At 39.2% G+C, this 19,329-nt stretch overlaps 1 protein-coding gene across 9 annotated transcripts in view; it reads right to left on the bottom strand.

The window, feature by feature from the left end:
- The window catches only part of FYB2 (FYN binding protein 2), a 109,280-nt gene that overhangs the window by 58,232 nt on the left and 31,719 nt on the right, over window positions 1–19,329 (bottom strand). For all 9 annotated transcript variants that reach the window (XR_012512420.1, XR_012512421.1, XR_012512422.1 and 6 more), the window contains exons 3-4: window positions 18,584–18,745; window positions 16,834–16,867 (exon numbers count right to left, since the gene is read on the bottom strand). Coding sequence is in view for 6 of the 9 variants with exons in the window: in XM_074380878.1 (XP_074236979.1) it covers window positions 16,834–16,867; window positions 18,584–18,745 (196 nt within the window). In the remaining 3 variants the exon portion in view is untranslated. The remainder of the gene's footprint in view (window positions 1–16,833; window positions 16,868–18,583; window positions 18,746–19,329) is intronic.

Genomic DNA, 19,329 nt, shown 5'->3' on the forward strand with positions numbered 1-19,329 from the left:
AAACCAAACAGTACCAAAGAACACTGACATAGGTATATTTATATTAGACCAACTTTAGTGTGACTGATGAAGAAAATGAGAAAGGGTACACAGGAGTGCATACACATGTAAACACGTTAGAGATAGGAGACAAAACTAGAGACAGTTTTAGGCTTTTTGAAATCTAAGAAAATGTTATTATCTGCTCTCTACCAGTAACTTAAAAATTTTAGAGAAAATTGGCAAATTCATAGGAAATAGAAAATTACCATACTGACTAAGAAACATAAAACTAATAGCCCAATAAATCATTAGAGAACTTTTATCAGTAGTACACACCTCCACTCTTTCCTCTACCCACCTCCACCCTAACCCGCCTCTCTTCTTGTTCTCTACCAAATAATGTTGTAGGCAATTTTTAACGAACTATTTGAGAGGAAAGAAAAAGAGGAAAAGCTACACTACTCATTTTAAGAGGTTAATATGATTTTGATATGAAGACCACTAAATGATCAAAGAACAAGAGAAAATATAGCCCAATCTCACTTGAGATTATAGCCTCAATTTACTAAATACTGAAAAATGAATCAATCAGTATTAAAAATAACTCAACAATAACTAAAATTTATTCCAAGACTTAAAGGATGGCTTACCATCAGAAAATATGTCATTATAATTAATCATATTGTTTCAATGAAAGTGAAAAGATTATTTTAATATGCAAAAAAGCATTCCAGGGAGATAAACTTTCCTTACTAAATTACCCTCCAACAAATATCATACTTAATGGTAAAGTGTAACAGACAAAGAGTATTTAGAGTCTATCAGGAACTTTGGCAATAAGGAAAAGACAAACTCATAGAAAATTGGACAAAATTATATGCCAGTCATCACAGAAGACTCCAATTGAATAGCTTATAAAGGTAAACTCCTAACTTCATAGTGAACAGAGAAATGAAAATCAAGATAATGAAAATTTAGTTCACACTCATCAGATCAGCTGGAATCCCAGTTTGAAAATAATACCTTATTTGGCAAAAAAATGGAGAAACAAGAAATCTTTATACTGCTTTGAGAGTATGAATTGTCACAACCATTTTGGAGAATAATTTTGCAATATCTAGTAATACTGAAGTTATTTATTTACTATTGTTTAGCAATTCTACTTCTAAGTAAATAGCTTTGAGAAACTTGCTTATATTTACCTACAAACATAGGGTTACTGCGGCATTATTTGAATTGGAAAAAATTTACAACAATCTGCATGTTCCTCAGTGAGAAAAATGCATAAACAAATTGGGATGTGTTCATATGATGAAACACAATACAGCAATTATGAACAAATGACATATACATCAACATAGATAGAGTATGAAAACACGGCTTTGTAAAAAAAAAGTTGCAGAAGGATAACATTAGGTGTCATTTATACAAAAATTTAAAATACTATATCCTTAACAGACATATGAGTTTATAGTTCAAGTGTAAGAATATACTAAATGGATACACTCGTAAATTCATGATTGGAGTTGCCTCTGCAAAGGGAGAAAGGGAAATGGAATTATGGAGTGCATTCATAATTTTCTCCTCTGTACTATCCATATTTAGAATGAGGTAGTTTCCATTTGCTATTGAAGATGCAGTTGAAGGGGACTAGAGTTAGGGTTAGGGTTGGGTTGAAGGTTAGGTTAGAGTTGAAGGTGACTTCAGCTGCATCTGGAACAAATGGAAAATAACTACATCACAGCAAGTGTGGATAGTATCAAGGAGAAAAAAATTACACATAACCTTCACATTTTAATATAAATGAGGTCTTAGCATTTGATAGTCTTCCTGAATTTTCATTTATATGTATATTCTTACAGTTGTTATCATAGATGGTGAAAAAATTGTAGTTCTCTCTTTTTCCCTTCATTTATTATAATCATAAACATTCTACCCAATTGTTTTCTATTCTTTGTTTGGCTATTTCACTTATTTTCTATTTTTCTTTTGTGCATATTCTCTGTAATAATTCTAAAGATGCAATAGTTCATTTTGCTGAAAAAAAATTATGAACTCCAATGAATGAAACAGTAACTTCTTTAATATTTTTCCCCTCCGCCTTCATCGAGTAATCAAGAGAAACTTCCTTAAATTATCGTCTATGCCATATATCTCATGCTTCAATGGCCTAACAATCTCATTTGGTCTATGGTAACTTAATTTTATTAATAAGAAACAAAAAATTGAAAGAAGTTGTCTAATCAATTTCTCAGACTACTTCAGTCAAAAGTAAATATTTAGATAATTACAGATAATTACAATGAAATTGTATTCAGATAATTACAATGAAAATTTTACCAAATGTTTATAAAAAAGGCACCTCCAGGATCAATTTTCTTTACAGAGAATCAGTGCTGGGATTATTGTTAATAGGAAAAAAGAAGGTTGCAGATGCATTTTAACCTCCTTTTTTGCTACCTGAGAATGTGTTTTACCTTTATCTCTGGTCCATTAAAACCAGATCTGAGATCCACCTTGATTTTATACAATGTGGATCAATATAAAGAACTTGGATTGGAGGAAAGATATAACTCTATGATTTAAATCTATCTATGCTTCAACTTCTTTATTTCCACATTTATGAAAAATGTCTACAGGACTATAGACTGTATACGGGGAGGCAGCACAGACTATGAGGCAGACTGGAGTGTGAGGTCAGACAGATCTGAATTTGAATCCTAGCTCTCTTGTACATTCTAGTAATAAAGTACTTGGTAAATACCTTAAGCCTCCATTTCCTGCTCTATAAAACAGTTCCAATAAAATCTACTTTAACGGTGTATTATGGACATTGAATGAAATATTTGCCCTCTGCACATAGGCATTCCACAAAAGGGAGCTAACAATATTAGTGTATCAGAGGACAGAAATACTGTATTATAAAATGATAAGTATTGAGCTTTACATCTTGTAAAATTGTTTATTAGTGGCATAGCATCAAGTTTCTATCTTTTCTTACGTCCTTACAGAAAACCTCTAGGTATTTATATACTAAATTATAAAACTTTAACGTTTCTTAGTGATATCTTCAACATTATTGGTGTTCAAGAAGCAAAAACAGCTCCTTCAATACAAGTGTTCAAGATTATTTACGAAACCAGAAGTTTTCTAAGTTTGGACTCTGGGAATCCTATCTTCAAAGTAAATTTTTTTTTTTTTTTTTTTTTTTTTGAGATGGAGTTTTGCTCTTGTTACCCAGGCTGGAGTGCAATGGTGCGATTTTGGCTCCCGCAACCTCCGCCTCCTGGGTTCAGGTAATTCTCCTGCCTCAGCCTCCTGAGTAGCTGGGATTACAGGCACGCGCCACCATGCCCAGCTAATGTTTTGTATTTTTAGTAGAGACGGGGTTTCACCATGTGGACCAGGATGGTCTGGATCTCTCGACCTCGTGATCCACCCGCCTCGGCCTCCCAAAGTGCTGGGATTACAGGCTTGAGCCACCGCGCCTGGCCAAAATAAATGTTTAAACAAATGGGAACTCTCTAGCTAAAGGATGGACAAGTGACCTCTCACAGTTGTTTCCCCTTGCCAGTCTACCTCTGGTCCACAGTCCTAAGAGGCCTCTGCAGAACCCCTCATTGTCCTTTGGAGAATAATTAGTTAACCTCTGTATTAAGCTTTATGCTCTAGAGAAGTGGCTCATACATCTCATTCAAACATCTGTTCACTTGGTCAAACGGTGAGATTATTAATTACACTAACAGCTACTATTTCTTGAGGGTTTACCATGTATTAGACACGGTACGCAGATTCATTATCTGCACCTCTCATTGAATGTGTGGTCTTGAGCAGTCACCTAGGTTCTCAGAGCCTTCATTTCCTTGTAGGGTCACTGTGAGGGTTTAGTGTGAGAATAACTGAATCATCATGTGGGAAAGGCCTGACAGGTGAATTCCCTTTCTTGGCTTCTCCTGTGCCCCACTGTATGATGATGACTCAAAAAGTTTCATTGCAAGAAAGTTCTAGAAGATCTAAAGAGCTTGCATTCAATAGAAAGATTGGGACTTGAACAGCAAAACCTGTTAGCTATACTTCCATATTTATTTTGTCAGGTTGAAAATGTAGTTTCTTTCCCTTATTTCAATGAGCCATGCATTTTGGAGACGGGATGAACAGGAGTAGCTTAGTCAGCATTTGCTCTGTGTAACATTCCACAGGTTCCTGGTGACAAGGGAGTGTGACACCATCTGATTTCTCAATTATCCAAATCCCAAACCGAGCAAATTTCTATTTCCAATAAACATGTAAAGTAAGAATACTCTACTCATATCCCTTCACCCTAAGAAATCCTTCCCTTGAAAGAAATGATTGGTGATTAGACTTTTAAAAGTGACATCCATGCTAAATAGAATGGATCTCAAAATGCACTTGTGCCAGGTTCACAAAAATGTATGATGGATTTCAAGGGATTTTTTTCATAAGCTACTAAAACTTGTGTCGTATACATATTAGATAATGGTTACAGGTAACGATCAATGAATCAGTAGAGCAGAATGGTTCAGAGGGACATAGGCTTCAGAAAGACAGACGTGGCAGTGAATCTCAGCTCTCGCTGGGTGGGTGGTATGACCTAAGTCTCTTCACCTTTTAATTCTCTTTATATGAGAATGAAATGATATGCTTTATGCCATGATTAGTGTAGCCCTTGGCATAAAGCATTTGCTACTTCTGCTTCCATTATGACTGCTTCCATTTGTGCTTCAACTTCTACCACCACCTCCACCACTGCTGCTCCTGCTTCTACCATTTTTATAGAACACACACATATGTGTGCATATATATACATCTTTATATGTAATATATATTTTTATTTGTATATATATGTGTTTACACATAACCTTACTGTGATGGTTAATACTGAGTGTCAACTTGATTGGATTGAAGGATGCAAGGTATTGATCCTGGGTGTGTCTGTGAGGGTGTTGCCAAAGGAGATTAATGTTTGAGTCAGTGGACTGGAAAAGGCAGACCCACCTTCCATCTGGGTGGATACAATCTAATCAGCTACCAGTGCAACTAGAATAAAAGCAGGCAGAAAAACATGGAAGGACTAGATTGCCCGAGTCTTCTGGCCTCTATCTTTCTCCCGTGCTAGATGCTTCCTGTCCTCGAACATCAGACTCCAAGTTCTTCAGCTTTTGGACTCTTGGACTTAGACCAGTGGTTCGGCCACAGATTGAAAGCTGCACTGTCAGCTTCCCTGCTTTTGAGGTTTTGGAATTCATACTGGTTTCCTTGCTCCTCAGCTTGCAGATGGCCTATTGTGGGACTTCACCTTGTGATCATGTGAGTCAACACTCCTTAATAAACACTCTTTCATATATACGTCCACTCTATTAGTCCTGTCCTGTCCCTCTAGAGAATCCTGACTAATACACTTACCAATTCTACTATGACTTCTAATATAACAACATGCAACAAATAGAACTTCTCTCTGCCCTAGGCACTAGGTATATCTTTTTAAATGTGTGTGTGTGTGTGTGTGTGTGTGTGTGTGTGTGTATGTGTGTGTATATCTCCCAGTAATTTCTACAAAGGATCACAAAACCATGTTCACCAAGTAAATGTTATTAAAGCGCTGCATAACTTTATAAAATATACCATCTCCTCTGGCCAGATATTTGAAGAAGCCAGATATTTGAATCCAGAATCTGAAGTCTTAACCATTATGCTGTATACCATCTTACACAGGGGATGTACCAGTTGAAGTCAAACATGGCACGAACAGATCACACTGTAATGGAAATCATCAAGAAAGAGGTCATCAGAGTATACAGCGAGGAGGACTCCAAAGGACTGTCCAGACTATTAGCTAGAGACATACGGGAGAAAAGTATGTCTGCTCATTATGCAAAAGTAGAGATGCTCTCAAATTTCCCATTAAGTTACATGCTATTATTCACTCTTTGAACAAACTATATTCATGTTAATGTTATATACATTATCTCACATAGTCCTCTCAGTAGCAGTATGAGGCATTCTACAGATGAGGAAACAGGCTTGGAGATACTCAGTAACTTGCCCAAGATAGCACTGCTGTTAAGCAGCAGAGGTGGGTCTTGAAACGAGACCTTCCAATTCCTAGTCCATTGGTTCTCTCTTCAGCTCTGCAAGTCACTCTAGAAACAAGGGAAAGTTGAAAAATGAAAATAATAAAGCACTGGACCATGGTGAAGGTCAGGGAGCTTGTGAGTGGACTTTAGATGATATTTTTCAAAACCTTGTTAGGCTGACCCAACAGTTCGCAGATCAATTCTTCTGCATATTACTTATATGGGGACAATGTTATGGGGAAGTCCTTTTTCTCTGTTACTGACATTATCACCTATAAAATGAAAGATATTACTATTTATTCTGTAATTGGAGGTTAAGGTGGAACAGTGGATCAGGGTGGATTTGGGAATGACTTTCTAAAAGCACTTTGTCTTCTAAGTGTTTTTAGAAACTCACACAACAACTAAGGCGCATTCTCTTTTTTCCGCTTCATTCAGGAACAAGATCTGATAAAGCAGATTCTTAAACCAGTGGCAACTTCAGCAGCTTGATACAAAATGAACCTAAGCCCTCCCGTTGCTCACTAAAGTCAAATTTTAAAATACCTTTGTTTCAAATTTCAGAGTGTCTTCTATGAGGTGCACTATAATATCTAACCCCACTTGTTTTACAGAGAGGGAAGTGAGGTCACCCTCTGAACTAGTGGCAGGCTGGTCACCCAACTGCCTGGTCTCTCCTGCCGCCTATAGCATTCAACGTTGATACAGACAAACTCTGCTATTACAAACCAATTACAAATCTCTGCCATTTATTAAGAGCTTACAACATTGGAATTCTGTTTTGGTGACCTAGAGATATTTATCTGAATCCTTACAACATCCCTGGGGGAAGGATTTGATTTTACCATTTCCCATATGAGAAAATAGAAGGCCCAGAGACATCAAGTATCTTTCCCCAGATCACACAGTTAGTGTATGGAGCTCAAAAATATGAATCCAAGTTTATCTGCTCCCCCAAATCGATGCCCTTAACTTCATGTAACATGCTCCCTGGATCTTCTAATTTTTAATTCATTCAATTTAAACACACTTTAATTATGCAGTTGGTAAAAAAGAAATATTAGACCATCTCTCTGCTTTTGAAGAATTTTTTATTCAGACAGGGAAATGAGATAGACTCAGGGAAACAGAAAATCACAAAAATAGACTGGATATGATTGAGTCTTAAGCTGAGTGCCATCTAAGTCCATTCTATTCTTCAGCCAACATTTATTGAACAACTATTAAATGCTGTACGCCCCCTTCCCCATATATATCTTACCACTACACCCTGTAATCATGTCAAATTACTCATAGTTCTTGAACACATCAGGTTGTTTCCTAGCCCTTCACTTTTGTCTCTGTGATTCATCTGCTTAGTTATTACAACCTTATCAACAACATCCTCTGTGCAAACCCATATTTTGTTCTCCTAAAATCCTGATTGTCATTCTCCATGACTCTTCTGTAGTCTATTTTCCACTCAGCAGCCTGGACGAACTTCTCAAAATATAATTTAGATCTTGTCACAATCCTGCTTAAGACTTTCCAGAGGCATCCTAAGGTTTTCAATATTTATAAAAAAAATAACAGCTAAGCTCCCCACCTTTATGATCTCCTCTCTCTGCACGTCCCCAAGGTACTGCTCTAGTATTCTCTTCCTCACTCATCACACTCCAAACACGCCAGCCTCCTGTCTGTTTTGCAAGGATGCCTTGCTCTCTCCTACCTCGAAGACTCGGCAAAGGCTGCTCCTGCTATACGGAATGCTTTCCGTGTGACCCACTATTTCTCAACCACCAGGTCTTACCTCTGTCCCCTTTAGCAAGGCCTTTTTTCAGCCAGCTTTCACATAGCCATCCTCCCCACGTATTTCTGTATACCACTGTACTTCTTGTATACCCTCGTCAATCATTCTCACAGTCTTGAAATTATTTTTTTACTTTTGAAACCAGTTAAATTTTCTCTCTCTTACTCTAGGATCTTGAATATCACTTGCTGCTCAGTAACCATTGCTTCATCCAGTGTCTGGCACATTACTGGGTCCCAGTTAGCAAATGGTTTTTTTTTTTTTAGATCCTTCTGCCTGATAAGAAGTAGCTATCAGGTGACGGATCTGGGAGAAGATGGCACACACAGGAAAATATAAGTACTTCTGGTTGATCGGGGAAGCTTGTTCTGTTTGAGGAGCAGCCAAAGGCCAGTCCATGGGTGGAAGACAGCATACAAAGGTGAGAGGGCTTAGGAGAGGAGTTTGGAGAATAAATAGTGACCACAACCTATAAGAATATATGTAGGTATAAGGAAGTATAAGGAAGGATATACTTGGCCCTGGGAAAAGTGTGTCATTTTTTAATTTTATTCCCAATATAAGATGCATGCTAAAAGCTCAATGATTAGCTTAATTAAACAAATATTTGATTCAAAAACTAATGAGTCCAAAGGAGAAGAGAGAAGAGAGTGCCTCTCATATGGGCTAACGTAACCAGAACAAGCTTCTTGGTAGGATGTCACTTGGAGCTGAATGCTAGACCATGAAGGAGCAGAGGAAAGAGGATCTCACCTGAGTGCCTGCTCTCACATGGCAGTAGCCCTTACCTAATATGCAAGGGCAAAGGAAGTGCTCAGATTGTCCTATTTAGCTTTAATATTAGAAGGATATAATATTGGACATGCAAACCAATGCAAAATATAAAGAGAACAGAATCTTGAAATGTTTTCTTTATTAGTATAAAGCTAATGGAAGGTGATATCATTCTGTCTATCCATCCTTCTCCCCTTCATTTTGTTTATCTGTTATTCCACTGGCCCATCACTTAGGCGTTCAATAATTATTGCTTGCATGCCCACTGTGTGCTAGGTCCTGTAAAAACAGAGGTGAAAAATATAGACCACCCTTCTTTCATGAACTTGCAGTCTAATAGATATCTCCAAAAACACTTCATGGTGGAAAAATTTTAGCTGAGATAGGATAACATAGCTGAAAATCTTTAATTTGGTCCTGAGTTCACATCCTGAGTAAACTCTGAAACAGGGCAAGCCATGGTTTCTCACCTATCATATGGGAATATTAGTATAGCCCTCCTAAGACAGTCATGGGTCTAGAATGAGTGAAATATATAAAAAAGGGCTAAGCAATGCCCAGCACGTGGCCATACTCAAACAGTTGTCTCTGTTCAACCTTACTGAATATACCTAGGTACAAAACTAGGCCCCAAGTCTGCAAATGGTGATTTTCTGGTTTCTTCCTCAACCATGACTTTTCTGGCTTATCATCTGAATGCCGCTGAAGAGAAAAAGCAAGACTTGGTTCCAAAACCTTTCATATTTTAGCTCCATTCTGGGCCAGCCTCCCTCACACAGCTCCCTCTGCACAGAAAATGAAATCCTAAGGCAGGCAATCAAGAAGTCCTGCCCAAAGCATACCCAGGCTCAATGTGTAGAGCAGGCCATGACTCTATCAAGCCTTGCCCTCTTTTGTTATAGGTAAAGTATTCTTTGAGTCCTCAGTAAGACAGCCTGGAGTAGTAGTTGAGAGACTGTTCTCTGGAACCAGGCTGACCAGGTCAGGCTCTGGTGCTGCTGATCCATATGCATCATCCTGGATGAATTCACCTCTCTGTGGTCAGAGACTGCACAAATCACTTACTGTACCTCATTGTGATTGTGGTGGGAGTTTTAAAATAAGAGAGTGGACATAAGGTACAAGTCTTTATCTGTGGAAAGTCCTCGATTAAGAAGTTATAGGTGAGATTTTTTTTTTAAGGAGGAATATTTGAAACAAGAAAGAAGAGCAAAAGTAAATTCACTGCTCCATGTGAAAAGCAGGCCAATCAGTGGCCCTGTTGTGTCCCCTGAAGTCCAGTTAAAAAGGGACAAGAACTAATCAAAGTGGCTTAAACTGAAACTACCTGAATGTTCTGGGTCTAAAACTCCACAGGGCACAGGCTTCAAAAAATTTCTTCTCTTCATTCTTTCCTGTAGTGATTCAATTTATCCCAGCACACTGGGATTTCCTGGCCTGCTCTCACCTCTCGAATATCACTACAAGGAGGCTGTTTTGTTTTTGGTCAATCAGGTCAGGTCTGTACCAGTCTTAATTACCTGAAGTGCAGCCATTCAGGAAAGAGCACTGTAGTTGCAAACAATTTTAAAACTAGCCGTAAGTGATTCTGCTGTACATGTATAAAGTCACCATGACATGCTTTTTGTTGCTGCTGTTATTAAGTGGAAAAAAGGTTCAAAGACCTTTCAGGAAGGATCCTTCTAATCTCACACTGATTGTGTGCCAAGCACTTCACCTGTGTTAATATCAACATTGATGGGATCAGCAAATAACCTCTATGTTGTCCCTAGATTCCTCTCTTTCCCTCACATGTCACTCCCCACAGCTGATCCAGCAATTGCTGGTTTCCTCCAAAACAGATCTTGAATCGATTAACTTATTTTATTTCGTTTTGACCACCCTGTCCATTCAAGTTACTTAACCTCTCTGCGAGCCAGAGTGCTCATCTATAAAATGGGATAGTACTAGCTGCTTCTTAAAATGGTCATAAATGAAATCATGCATAAAGTACTTAGAATAAACACTGAGTGTGGGTTGCTAGTTTTACTGTGGTTGCTGTAATGACTTCGTAGGATGTCTTTCTGTTTCCACCCATTTTCCCATGAAATGTATTATTAATACAGCATCCAGAATTATCTTTACAAAATAAGTGTCAGCTCTTGTCACTTCCTGGCTTAAAACTCTCCAATGGCTTCCCAACACGTTTAGAGCAAAATCCAGATTCTTTCCATGGCTCACAAGATATTCCATCTCCATTTCCTGAGCTCACTGTACTTTAGCCAAGATTCCAACCCCTTTCTTCTTCCTTAAAGGTGCTAAGGGTGTTTCTCCCTTTAAAAGCTTTAGCCTTTGTGCCAGTTACTTCTCTCCTGGGATGTTCATCTCCTAGATCTTCCTTTAACTGGACTGCATCCTTAATCAGTTCTCAACCCAATGCTACTACCTCAGAGAGGTCTTTCTTCATCAATCCATAGTAGATGTACATATTTTCCAGGTAATGTGATATTTTAATACATTCATATGATGTGTAAAGTTCAAATCAGGGTGATTGGAATATCAACCACAATTTTCTTTCCTTTTTTTTTTTTAAAGTTCTTCTAAAAAATTCTGATATGAGAATTTTTTTTTTATTGCATTTTAGGTTTTGGGGTACATGTGAAGAACATGCAAGATTGTTGCATAGGTACACACATGGCAGTGTGGTTTTCTGCCTTCCATCCCCTCACCTCTATCTGTCATTTCTCCCCATGCTATCTCTTCCCACCTCCCCACCCCCCCGTCCCTCCCCCATTTCCCCCCAACGGACCCCAGTGTGTAGTGCTCCCCTCTCTGTGTCCATGTGTTCTCACTGATCAACACCCGCCTATGAGTGAGAACATGCAGTGTTTGATTTTCTGCTCTTGTGTCAGTTTGCTGAGAATGATGGTTTCCAGGTTCATCCATGTCCCTACAAAGGACGTGAACTCCTTGTTTTTGATGGCTGCATAATATTCTATTCAACCACAATTTTCTTTATGCTGAGAACATTAGAATGATTCTCTTCTAGCTATTTTGAAATGTACAACAGATGACTGTTAATTATTGTCACTCTACTGATCTATTGAACACTAGTTCTTATTTCTTCTATTTAACTGTATAATTGTACCCATTAATCAATCAGAGAGGCCTTTCTTGACCATCCCAAGCCTTATTTCACTCTCAATCCCCAGTTCTTATTCTAATACTCTTAAAATTTTCATTTGTAGTACTTGTTACTATGCAAATAAGGACTGCAGATGCATTTTGTTTGGTCACAGCATTGTTGTAATTATCATTATTTTAGAGGCAGGCCTTCAGTAAGGCATCTATTCCGCACTTCCACAGGATCAGCCACTCCCTACTGTCTGACACAGGTCCTAGAGACAGTCACATGATCTGCCCAGCCCTGGAACACACTGTGTTTCCCACTCTGCTAGGGGTAGAAAGTACAAAAACACACATACAAATATGTTTCCAAGTACTAGGCATAAAAGAAGTCATTGGGAAGATTCAAAATAAGCTTATCAGCTTCAACTTATTTTAAAAGCGTAGGAGCATTTAAAGACTATCTTCCAAGTGAAAATACAAAATTAAAAACTTCAGGAGAGAAAATGGTAAACTCTTGAGAATTCACCCACAGACCCTCCCATGAGAAGCTCTGCGGTCATCTTCCTTCTCCGAAAATCAACAGCACCTCCTTTATGTGTCTGAGTCAGATTCCCCGAGTCAGGACTATCTGACACTTTTTAATGGGAGAAGAGCCATATTTATAGCTAATGAATAAAATATTAGCCAACTCTGCTAAGTACTGACAGAGACCAGTGCTCATTACTGCCCTGGGACTAACCTGCTTTGCTCACACAAATAGGGGCTGCTTATTCAAGAGGGATGCCAGCCAGCTTGGTTTGCATAAAAGAGTGATGACAAAGAATAATCTCCAAAGAGCCATCTTGCCGTTGGGAACTAAGACATTAATATTTCAGAGGTAACAAGCGATGGAGAGGCCAAGGTTTACAGAAACTGAGACTCACTGAGTTTCTTTTGTGTGTTTCATGATTGATACAATTTATCTCACTTGGCCTTGATGACAATAGAGCAAATAACATTACTGTGTCCACTTTACAGATGTTTATATCAAAGATCTGAACTGTTAAATGACTTGTCTAAGGCCTGGAAGAGGGGTTTAAATCTATGCCAATATGACTTCAGAATCCGTACTTGTTCCTTTACACAATGCCACCTCTTATATTTTATACACAATATAAAGAGGTCTGGAAATTTTGAAAGATGGCTATTGTAGGTGTGCTGAGTTAAGATGATTAAAATATGTATACATAGAAATACAGCTAGTAGGCTGGGCATGGTGGCTCACACCTGTAATCCAAGCACTTTGGAGGCCAAGGTGGGTGGATCACCTGAGTTCGGGAGTTCAAGACCAGCCTGACCAACATGGTGAAACCTCATCTTTAAAAAAATAAAATAAAATAAAATAAGAAACACAGCTAGAACACAAAGACTCCTGTTTTATATATTATAGTTGAAAATAATGAGAGTTTTTATTTAGAGAGGAATGTAGTCCTTAGATGTTTTAAGAATTGTCACATAAAGAAGGGGTAAAGGTGATGTCTGTTGTACCAAAAAGTAGATCTTAGATAGATGGTTTAGAGTTTGAGTAGGGAGGCCAATTTTTTTTTCCAGATCAACTTGAAGGACTTTGAAATAAATAAATAAATAAATAAATAAATAAATAAATAAAGGTGTACACGTGTGTATGTGTTTGTGCATGTTAAGATATTTTATTTTGTACACTGCTATATTTTCGATGTATGTAGGTGTTTGGCCTATAGTGGATGCTCAATAAACACATGTTGAATGAATAGAATTGGCTCTGACAAAGAAAAACATAAGACTCTCCAGGTGTTGAGCTCCTTGTCAATGAATTTTTGAAGAGACTAAAGTTCTGAGCATAGATTCTTGCCTTGCTGGGAGGTTATATAATAGCTAAGCAAGGTTTACTGAACACTCTCTAGATGCTAGGCACAGCCCTAAACACTTTAAGGTCATTATTTTATTTACCCTCACCACGGTTGTATGAGTTAGGTAACAACATCATCATCATTTCGGAAAAATAGAAACTGAGTAGATCTTAGGATGTAGATCTTTAAGATGATGAAACTATGCATCCAAAGAAACACAGCTAGAACACAAACACTCCTGTTTTATACAATATGATTGAAAATAATGAGAGTTTTAATTTAGAGAAGAATGTAGTACATAGATGTTTTAAGAATTTTGCAAAAGTTTTTTTTGTTTTAAGCTTTGCAGAAGTTAAGGCATGTTCCCAAGTTTACATAGGTGTTAATTTCTAGGGCTTGGATCAAAACCCAGGCTTTCATTAGCTTTGTGCTATGTGGCTTGGCTGCCTCAGATAATTAGCACATACCCTAGTAATGAGAGCCTACATATACTATTTCTAATCTAATATCTGAATGGAAGATTAATACCATGAACATGGAAGACATTTTTCCCAAACAAGTGCCAGTTTCCATGGAAGTTACAGCTAAAGCTACTGCATATTACGGCATTTACTTGTTCAAACTAACTTAACATTGGCAAGATAAGCTCCAAACTTTTTACCATGGCACTTAATGCATTGTAGGACCCAACCTCATCTCTTATTGTACATATTTGAATATTTTTGTCTGTTTATTTCCTTCTCTTTAGAGTCTCCTTTTGTCTGTTTATTTCCTTCTCAACCTCCTTGCTTTCAAACATGTTCTATTTATTTGTTATAGAATAAAAATCCATTGGTCTGTCTGTTTGTCCATCTGCCCATTCAACCATCCACCCATCAACTACATCACAAATCAACTACATGTCAGAACAGTGGTTCTATCAGGGAACAATATCCTGCCTCACCACTTCATAGTCTCACAAAAGGGAACACATATGTAAACCCACCGAATCCTACCTATTATGCGGGATACACCTCCAGGTCTTTCATCTTCCACGAAGTTTCCCTAAGTTTTCTGGCCCCTCTTTATGTCTTTAGTCTTTCACTTTTTCAGTGCTATGACCCATATCATAATTGCCGTTTAGTGAAACCTCATTTCAGAGGGAGATTAGGTTCCCAAATCAGTGTGAAAGGACAGAACAGTTAAAATGGACCCTGTAAATCCCTTAGGAAGATGGTAGGTACCATGTGGAGACTGACCAATGGGCCATCACAGCAAGTTTGTCCTCCATGTTGAAACAAATTACTGTTTCTTTGATTTAAATGCCAGAGAAAGGGTCGGCTTAGATTAGAACCAAACCATAGGAAAAACAAGTATCTAGTTAAACACAACAGTCACCTTACACTCATAATCCTACTGAGATGCTCACAATATGAAAGAACCAAGGGCAACTGAGAGTACAGCAGAGGTACATTTTCCCTTTAAACTATCATACCGGGACTGTGTTCATTGAGTAAATGACGCAAATCATTGCCTGAGCTATTTAGAGTATTTTCTGTCTTTCACACAAATGCACAGAAAACACTTCTCCACTGACCTTTCTTGTGATGTCATTTATTTCTTTCAAAGGGACGACTAACTCAGGACTTCTCAGAGCACATAAATTGTGTCTAACACCACACCATCAGTTCCTTGTTGAACAAGATTGTCTTATCAATTTCCTGTTGTACGAGATCCTCCAAGACGTGGTTCCTGTTTACCTCTACAATCCCATTTCTATACCGTTTCTATACACACAAATTAGATGTGTTGCCTCTACCTACAGTGTCCCTTTCTATGCTCTGCTGCAAATGTGCATCTTCAATACTCATTTCAGTTGTTTTCTCTTCAGGGATAGGTTGGTTGGATCAATACCCCATTCTTCACTCCTTCCTGCATCCCTGCCCTTTGCCAGGAAACTTTCAGCACCCTCCCACTCTGGTTCTGGGCTTGGCCACATTACTTGCTTAGACCAATAAGATGTTAGCAACTGTGACACAGCGAGGGCTTGCAAAGTGCTTTGTGATTCGGCTTGTCTTGCTTTTAGCAGCAGCTGTAAGAAGAGTGTCCCTGCACTAGCTTGCTGGATGAGGAGAGACAGATGTTGCCAAGTCAAGGTGCCCAGCTATCCCGTCAATGCAATCCGAAATCAGCCAACTGTAAGCTTCCCCGCAATGTGTGAGCCACCTCAGCCAATATCAGCAAACTTGCCTAGATAGCCTGCAGTCAACTGCAAACATATGAGCAACCCCAGCTGACCCTGGCCCAGATCAGTTGTACCCCACAGACTCATGCATGCAATGAAAGTTTTATTGTTAGCATGTAGCATTATTCTAGCAATGGAGAATTGATACTTCTGTAAAGACTTCCCTGACTCAAGGAAATGTAACAACTTCCTCCCTTGTGCAACCTCTGAATCTTATCCTTTCCTTATTACAAAACTTACCACACTTTTCTGTCATAAACATTTGATAAAAGAATAATGTCATATGATTATTTGTTGTTAAGTTTGGTTTTCCTTCTAAGACTAACCTTTTTCAGAACAGGAACATCTTTGTAAGGGAGGTGAGGTCTATAATCAATGAAGTTATGGCACATCTGGGTTGGAATCATGGCTCAGCAAGTGGCAAACTTTCTGAGCCCAAGTGTCTGGAGCTATAAAATGTGTGGCAGCAGCAACTGTGCACCCCTCTTGAGGCAACAGAATGAGAAGTCTGTATAAAATAGCCAGCTGAGTGCCTGACACATCAAAGGTCTCAATAGATATTATTTGGTTAAGTGAGTTAATGAACTGATACTTCTATGACAAAATTCTTAGAAGAAGTGCACCAAAAATAGAACATTCTTTATCCCATTACTGATTCCTAACATCATACCAGCTGCCCAGAGCATTCTTTAGCCTCTAATTCGATTTATGACTATGAAGGCTGATGTTTCAATTTACTAAACCCAACTGTATATTAAAAAAAGTACCTCCAAGGACTATCTTTGCAACTTAATGTCAGCACATAGTTAAATGCAATTTATTTAATCTTTTGTTTACAACAAAAGTTGCAGTTTATTGCTTATAAATTCACTCTTTCTAAAACCTTTCTGAGAAATACAGATTCTTGGCTTGTGCTAACTGCCTGCTGTGGGGCAGGCTAAGTAGCTTCTGTGATGGGCTATGTTCCTACACAACTAAGGAACATGTACTCACCTCTCTGAAGGTAGGGAACCCTCTTCCACAGTCACTGCAAGAGAAAGAGGCAGAGTGAAAAACAGGAGTGTGCAGCAGCCTGGTTAAAGTGAATGATGCTTGTGCGGTGACTTGACCCCATAGACAATGTGAAGAGTGGAAGCTTGACTGTGCCCCAAACATTCCTTCCCTCCATCCCAGCACTAGGGGATGCCTGTCCCTCCATTGCAGCACTCACCCACATTTTACGGTATAATTTCTTGCTTACGGGTACAATCTCTTGCATTAGACTTTGACCTCCATAAAGACCAGAACCCCTGTGGGGTTTATCTCTTAATCTCTCATTTTCATCATAGGACCTGGTACAGAGATTATAGCTGCTCAATGTTTCCTTGAAATAACACTGAACATTTACAGAGCACTTCCTGGTATGCCAAGCACTATTTAAGCTCTTTCCAGGCTCATTATCCACACAATAATCCTAGGAAATCAGTGGTATCCCCATTTTATAGATAAAGAAAATTATTCCCATTTTATAGATAAGGAAAATGAATTCCAGTGATTAACACGCCCAAACTTAAATAGCTAGTGAGTGCAGGAGCTGGGATCTACAAAGTCCATTTTATCACAAAAGACTTAGCACTTTGTTCTATGTTGTTTGATTAATATTCTCCTCATTCAGAGAGGTTATTGGAGGCCTGAATTAGTTAATGTGCGTAGAAATCACACTTATCCTTCTTTGATTTGGATGTGGCCATATCAGTAAAATATACTAATAAGAGCCTTTCTCCCCACATAGAATTTTCTTCTCAAAAATGTGGTCCCTGGACCAGCAGCATTAGCACCCCATGGGAACTTGTTAAAAGGCAAATTATCAGGCTCCTACTCAGACCAACTGAACCAGAAACTCTGAGAATGGGGCCCAGCAATCTGTGTTTTAATAAGTCCTCTAGGTGATTTTGATATACACTCAAGTTTGAGAATCATGAAGTTAGAGTAATTTAACCATAAAGTTGCCCGAAGCAGTTAAAATGAACAAAGACTGCATTAGCTCTCTCAGTGTACCTACCATCTGCTGGTGCTGATGGCCGCAGTAAAGCAAATGTTAGCTCAGCAGTACGTTTTTTCCCAAAGTGTATGTTCACCTTGTGTTTCATTAGAGCAAACGTAAGCTAAGTCATTGAAAATGTCAACAAGATCAGATTGTGGTGGGAGTGGTGAGGGATGAGAGGTGTTCCTTTAAATAGTAGAAGAAGACACAAAATAGCACAGAAAAATGGCTTCCAAGGATGTTTCAGTTTCTGCAAGGGATCAGAGGGTTTGGGGGTGTAGGCTTTCAATTAATTACAGATCACAGAGGCCTAAGGGCCCCCCCCTAAGGATCTGAGGTCAAGTTCAGACTGACTTTCTACCTTTTCACTCCCTCCCCACTTCTCCTGCACCAATTGTGTTGACAACACAGGTTTGTGGGAAACACAAAGGTTTAATGCCTTCCTGCTCAGCAACTTTTTGTTTTCTTCCTCTTGGACAGATTCCCGGTGATCAAATGCTTTGTTCTCAGGGGAAGTGGGCTGGTCCAGGAGCAATAAGGGGCCAGTTCCCACAGAGACTTCATTTCATGGGCAAGCTGCCACAGCCCCTGCATGAGAGTAAGCAGTGATGGATGTCCAGCCTCATGGAAAAGCGGCAGTGTCATTGCCACCTGGGAGAAGATGTGGAGACAGAAGTGACTCCTGATAGGCCATGTGGAGGGCCCTGCACGGTTCCTTACCTTCCCTTTGAATCTGGGGAACAGCAGCTGGCTGCCTCTGAAAGGCCTGGAGGTTCACGATGGGGGGCCTTGAAGGCTTTTGGGGAGGAGGACCCACAGAGTCGATGGAGGGCAGTGGCTTCATTTTGGGAAGGTGGTGATGCCTGACATCTGGCTGTTTTCCTGAACACAGACAGTAAAAAAAACATAGTTCTGATTATTTCCATTTCATACCTTGTTGGGTAAAACTGGTTTCCTTGCCTCCATCTCAGTCCCCTCTAATCTATTCTCCACCAACAACCAGGTTGCCCTGATCAATAACTAAACCTGATCAGTTGCTATGCTGCTGTTTTAAGGATTTCCTCAGCATGATATTAGTCACTTTATCTCTGCCATTTCTTTTTTTTTTTTTTTTTTTGAGACGGAGTTTCGCTCTTGTTACCCAGGCTGGAGTGCAATGGCGCGATCTCGGCTCACCGCAACCTCCGCCTCCTGGGCTCAGGCAATTCTCCTGCCTCAGCCTCCTAAGTAGCTGGGATTACAGGCACGCGCCACCACGCCCAGCTAGTTTTTTTTCTTTCTTTTTTTTTTTGTATTTTTAGTAGAGACGGGGTTTCACATGTTGACCAGGATGGTCTCGATATCTCGACCTCGTGATCCACCCGCCTCGGCCTCCCAAAGTGCTGGGATTACAGGCTTGAGCCACCGCGCCCGACCAATCTCTGCCATTTCTATATCACATGGCCCCCATCTGTGTTTCTAAAGTC

The sequence above is a fragment of the Saimiri boliviensis genome, chromosome 11 (genome assembly GCF_048565385.1).
Source record: "Saimiri boliviensis isolate mSaiBol1 chromosome 11, mSaiBol1.pri, whole genome shotgun sequence".
Lineage (NCBI taxonomy): Eukaryota > Metazoa > Chordata > Mammalia > Primates > Cebidae > Saimiri > Saimiri boliviensis.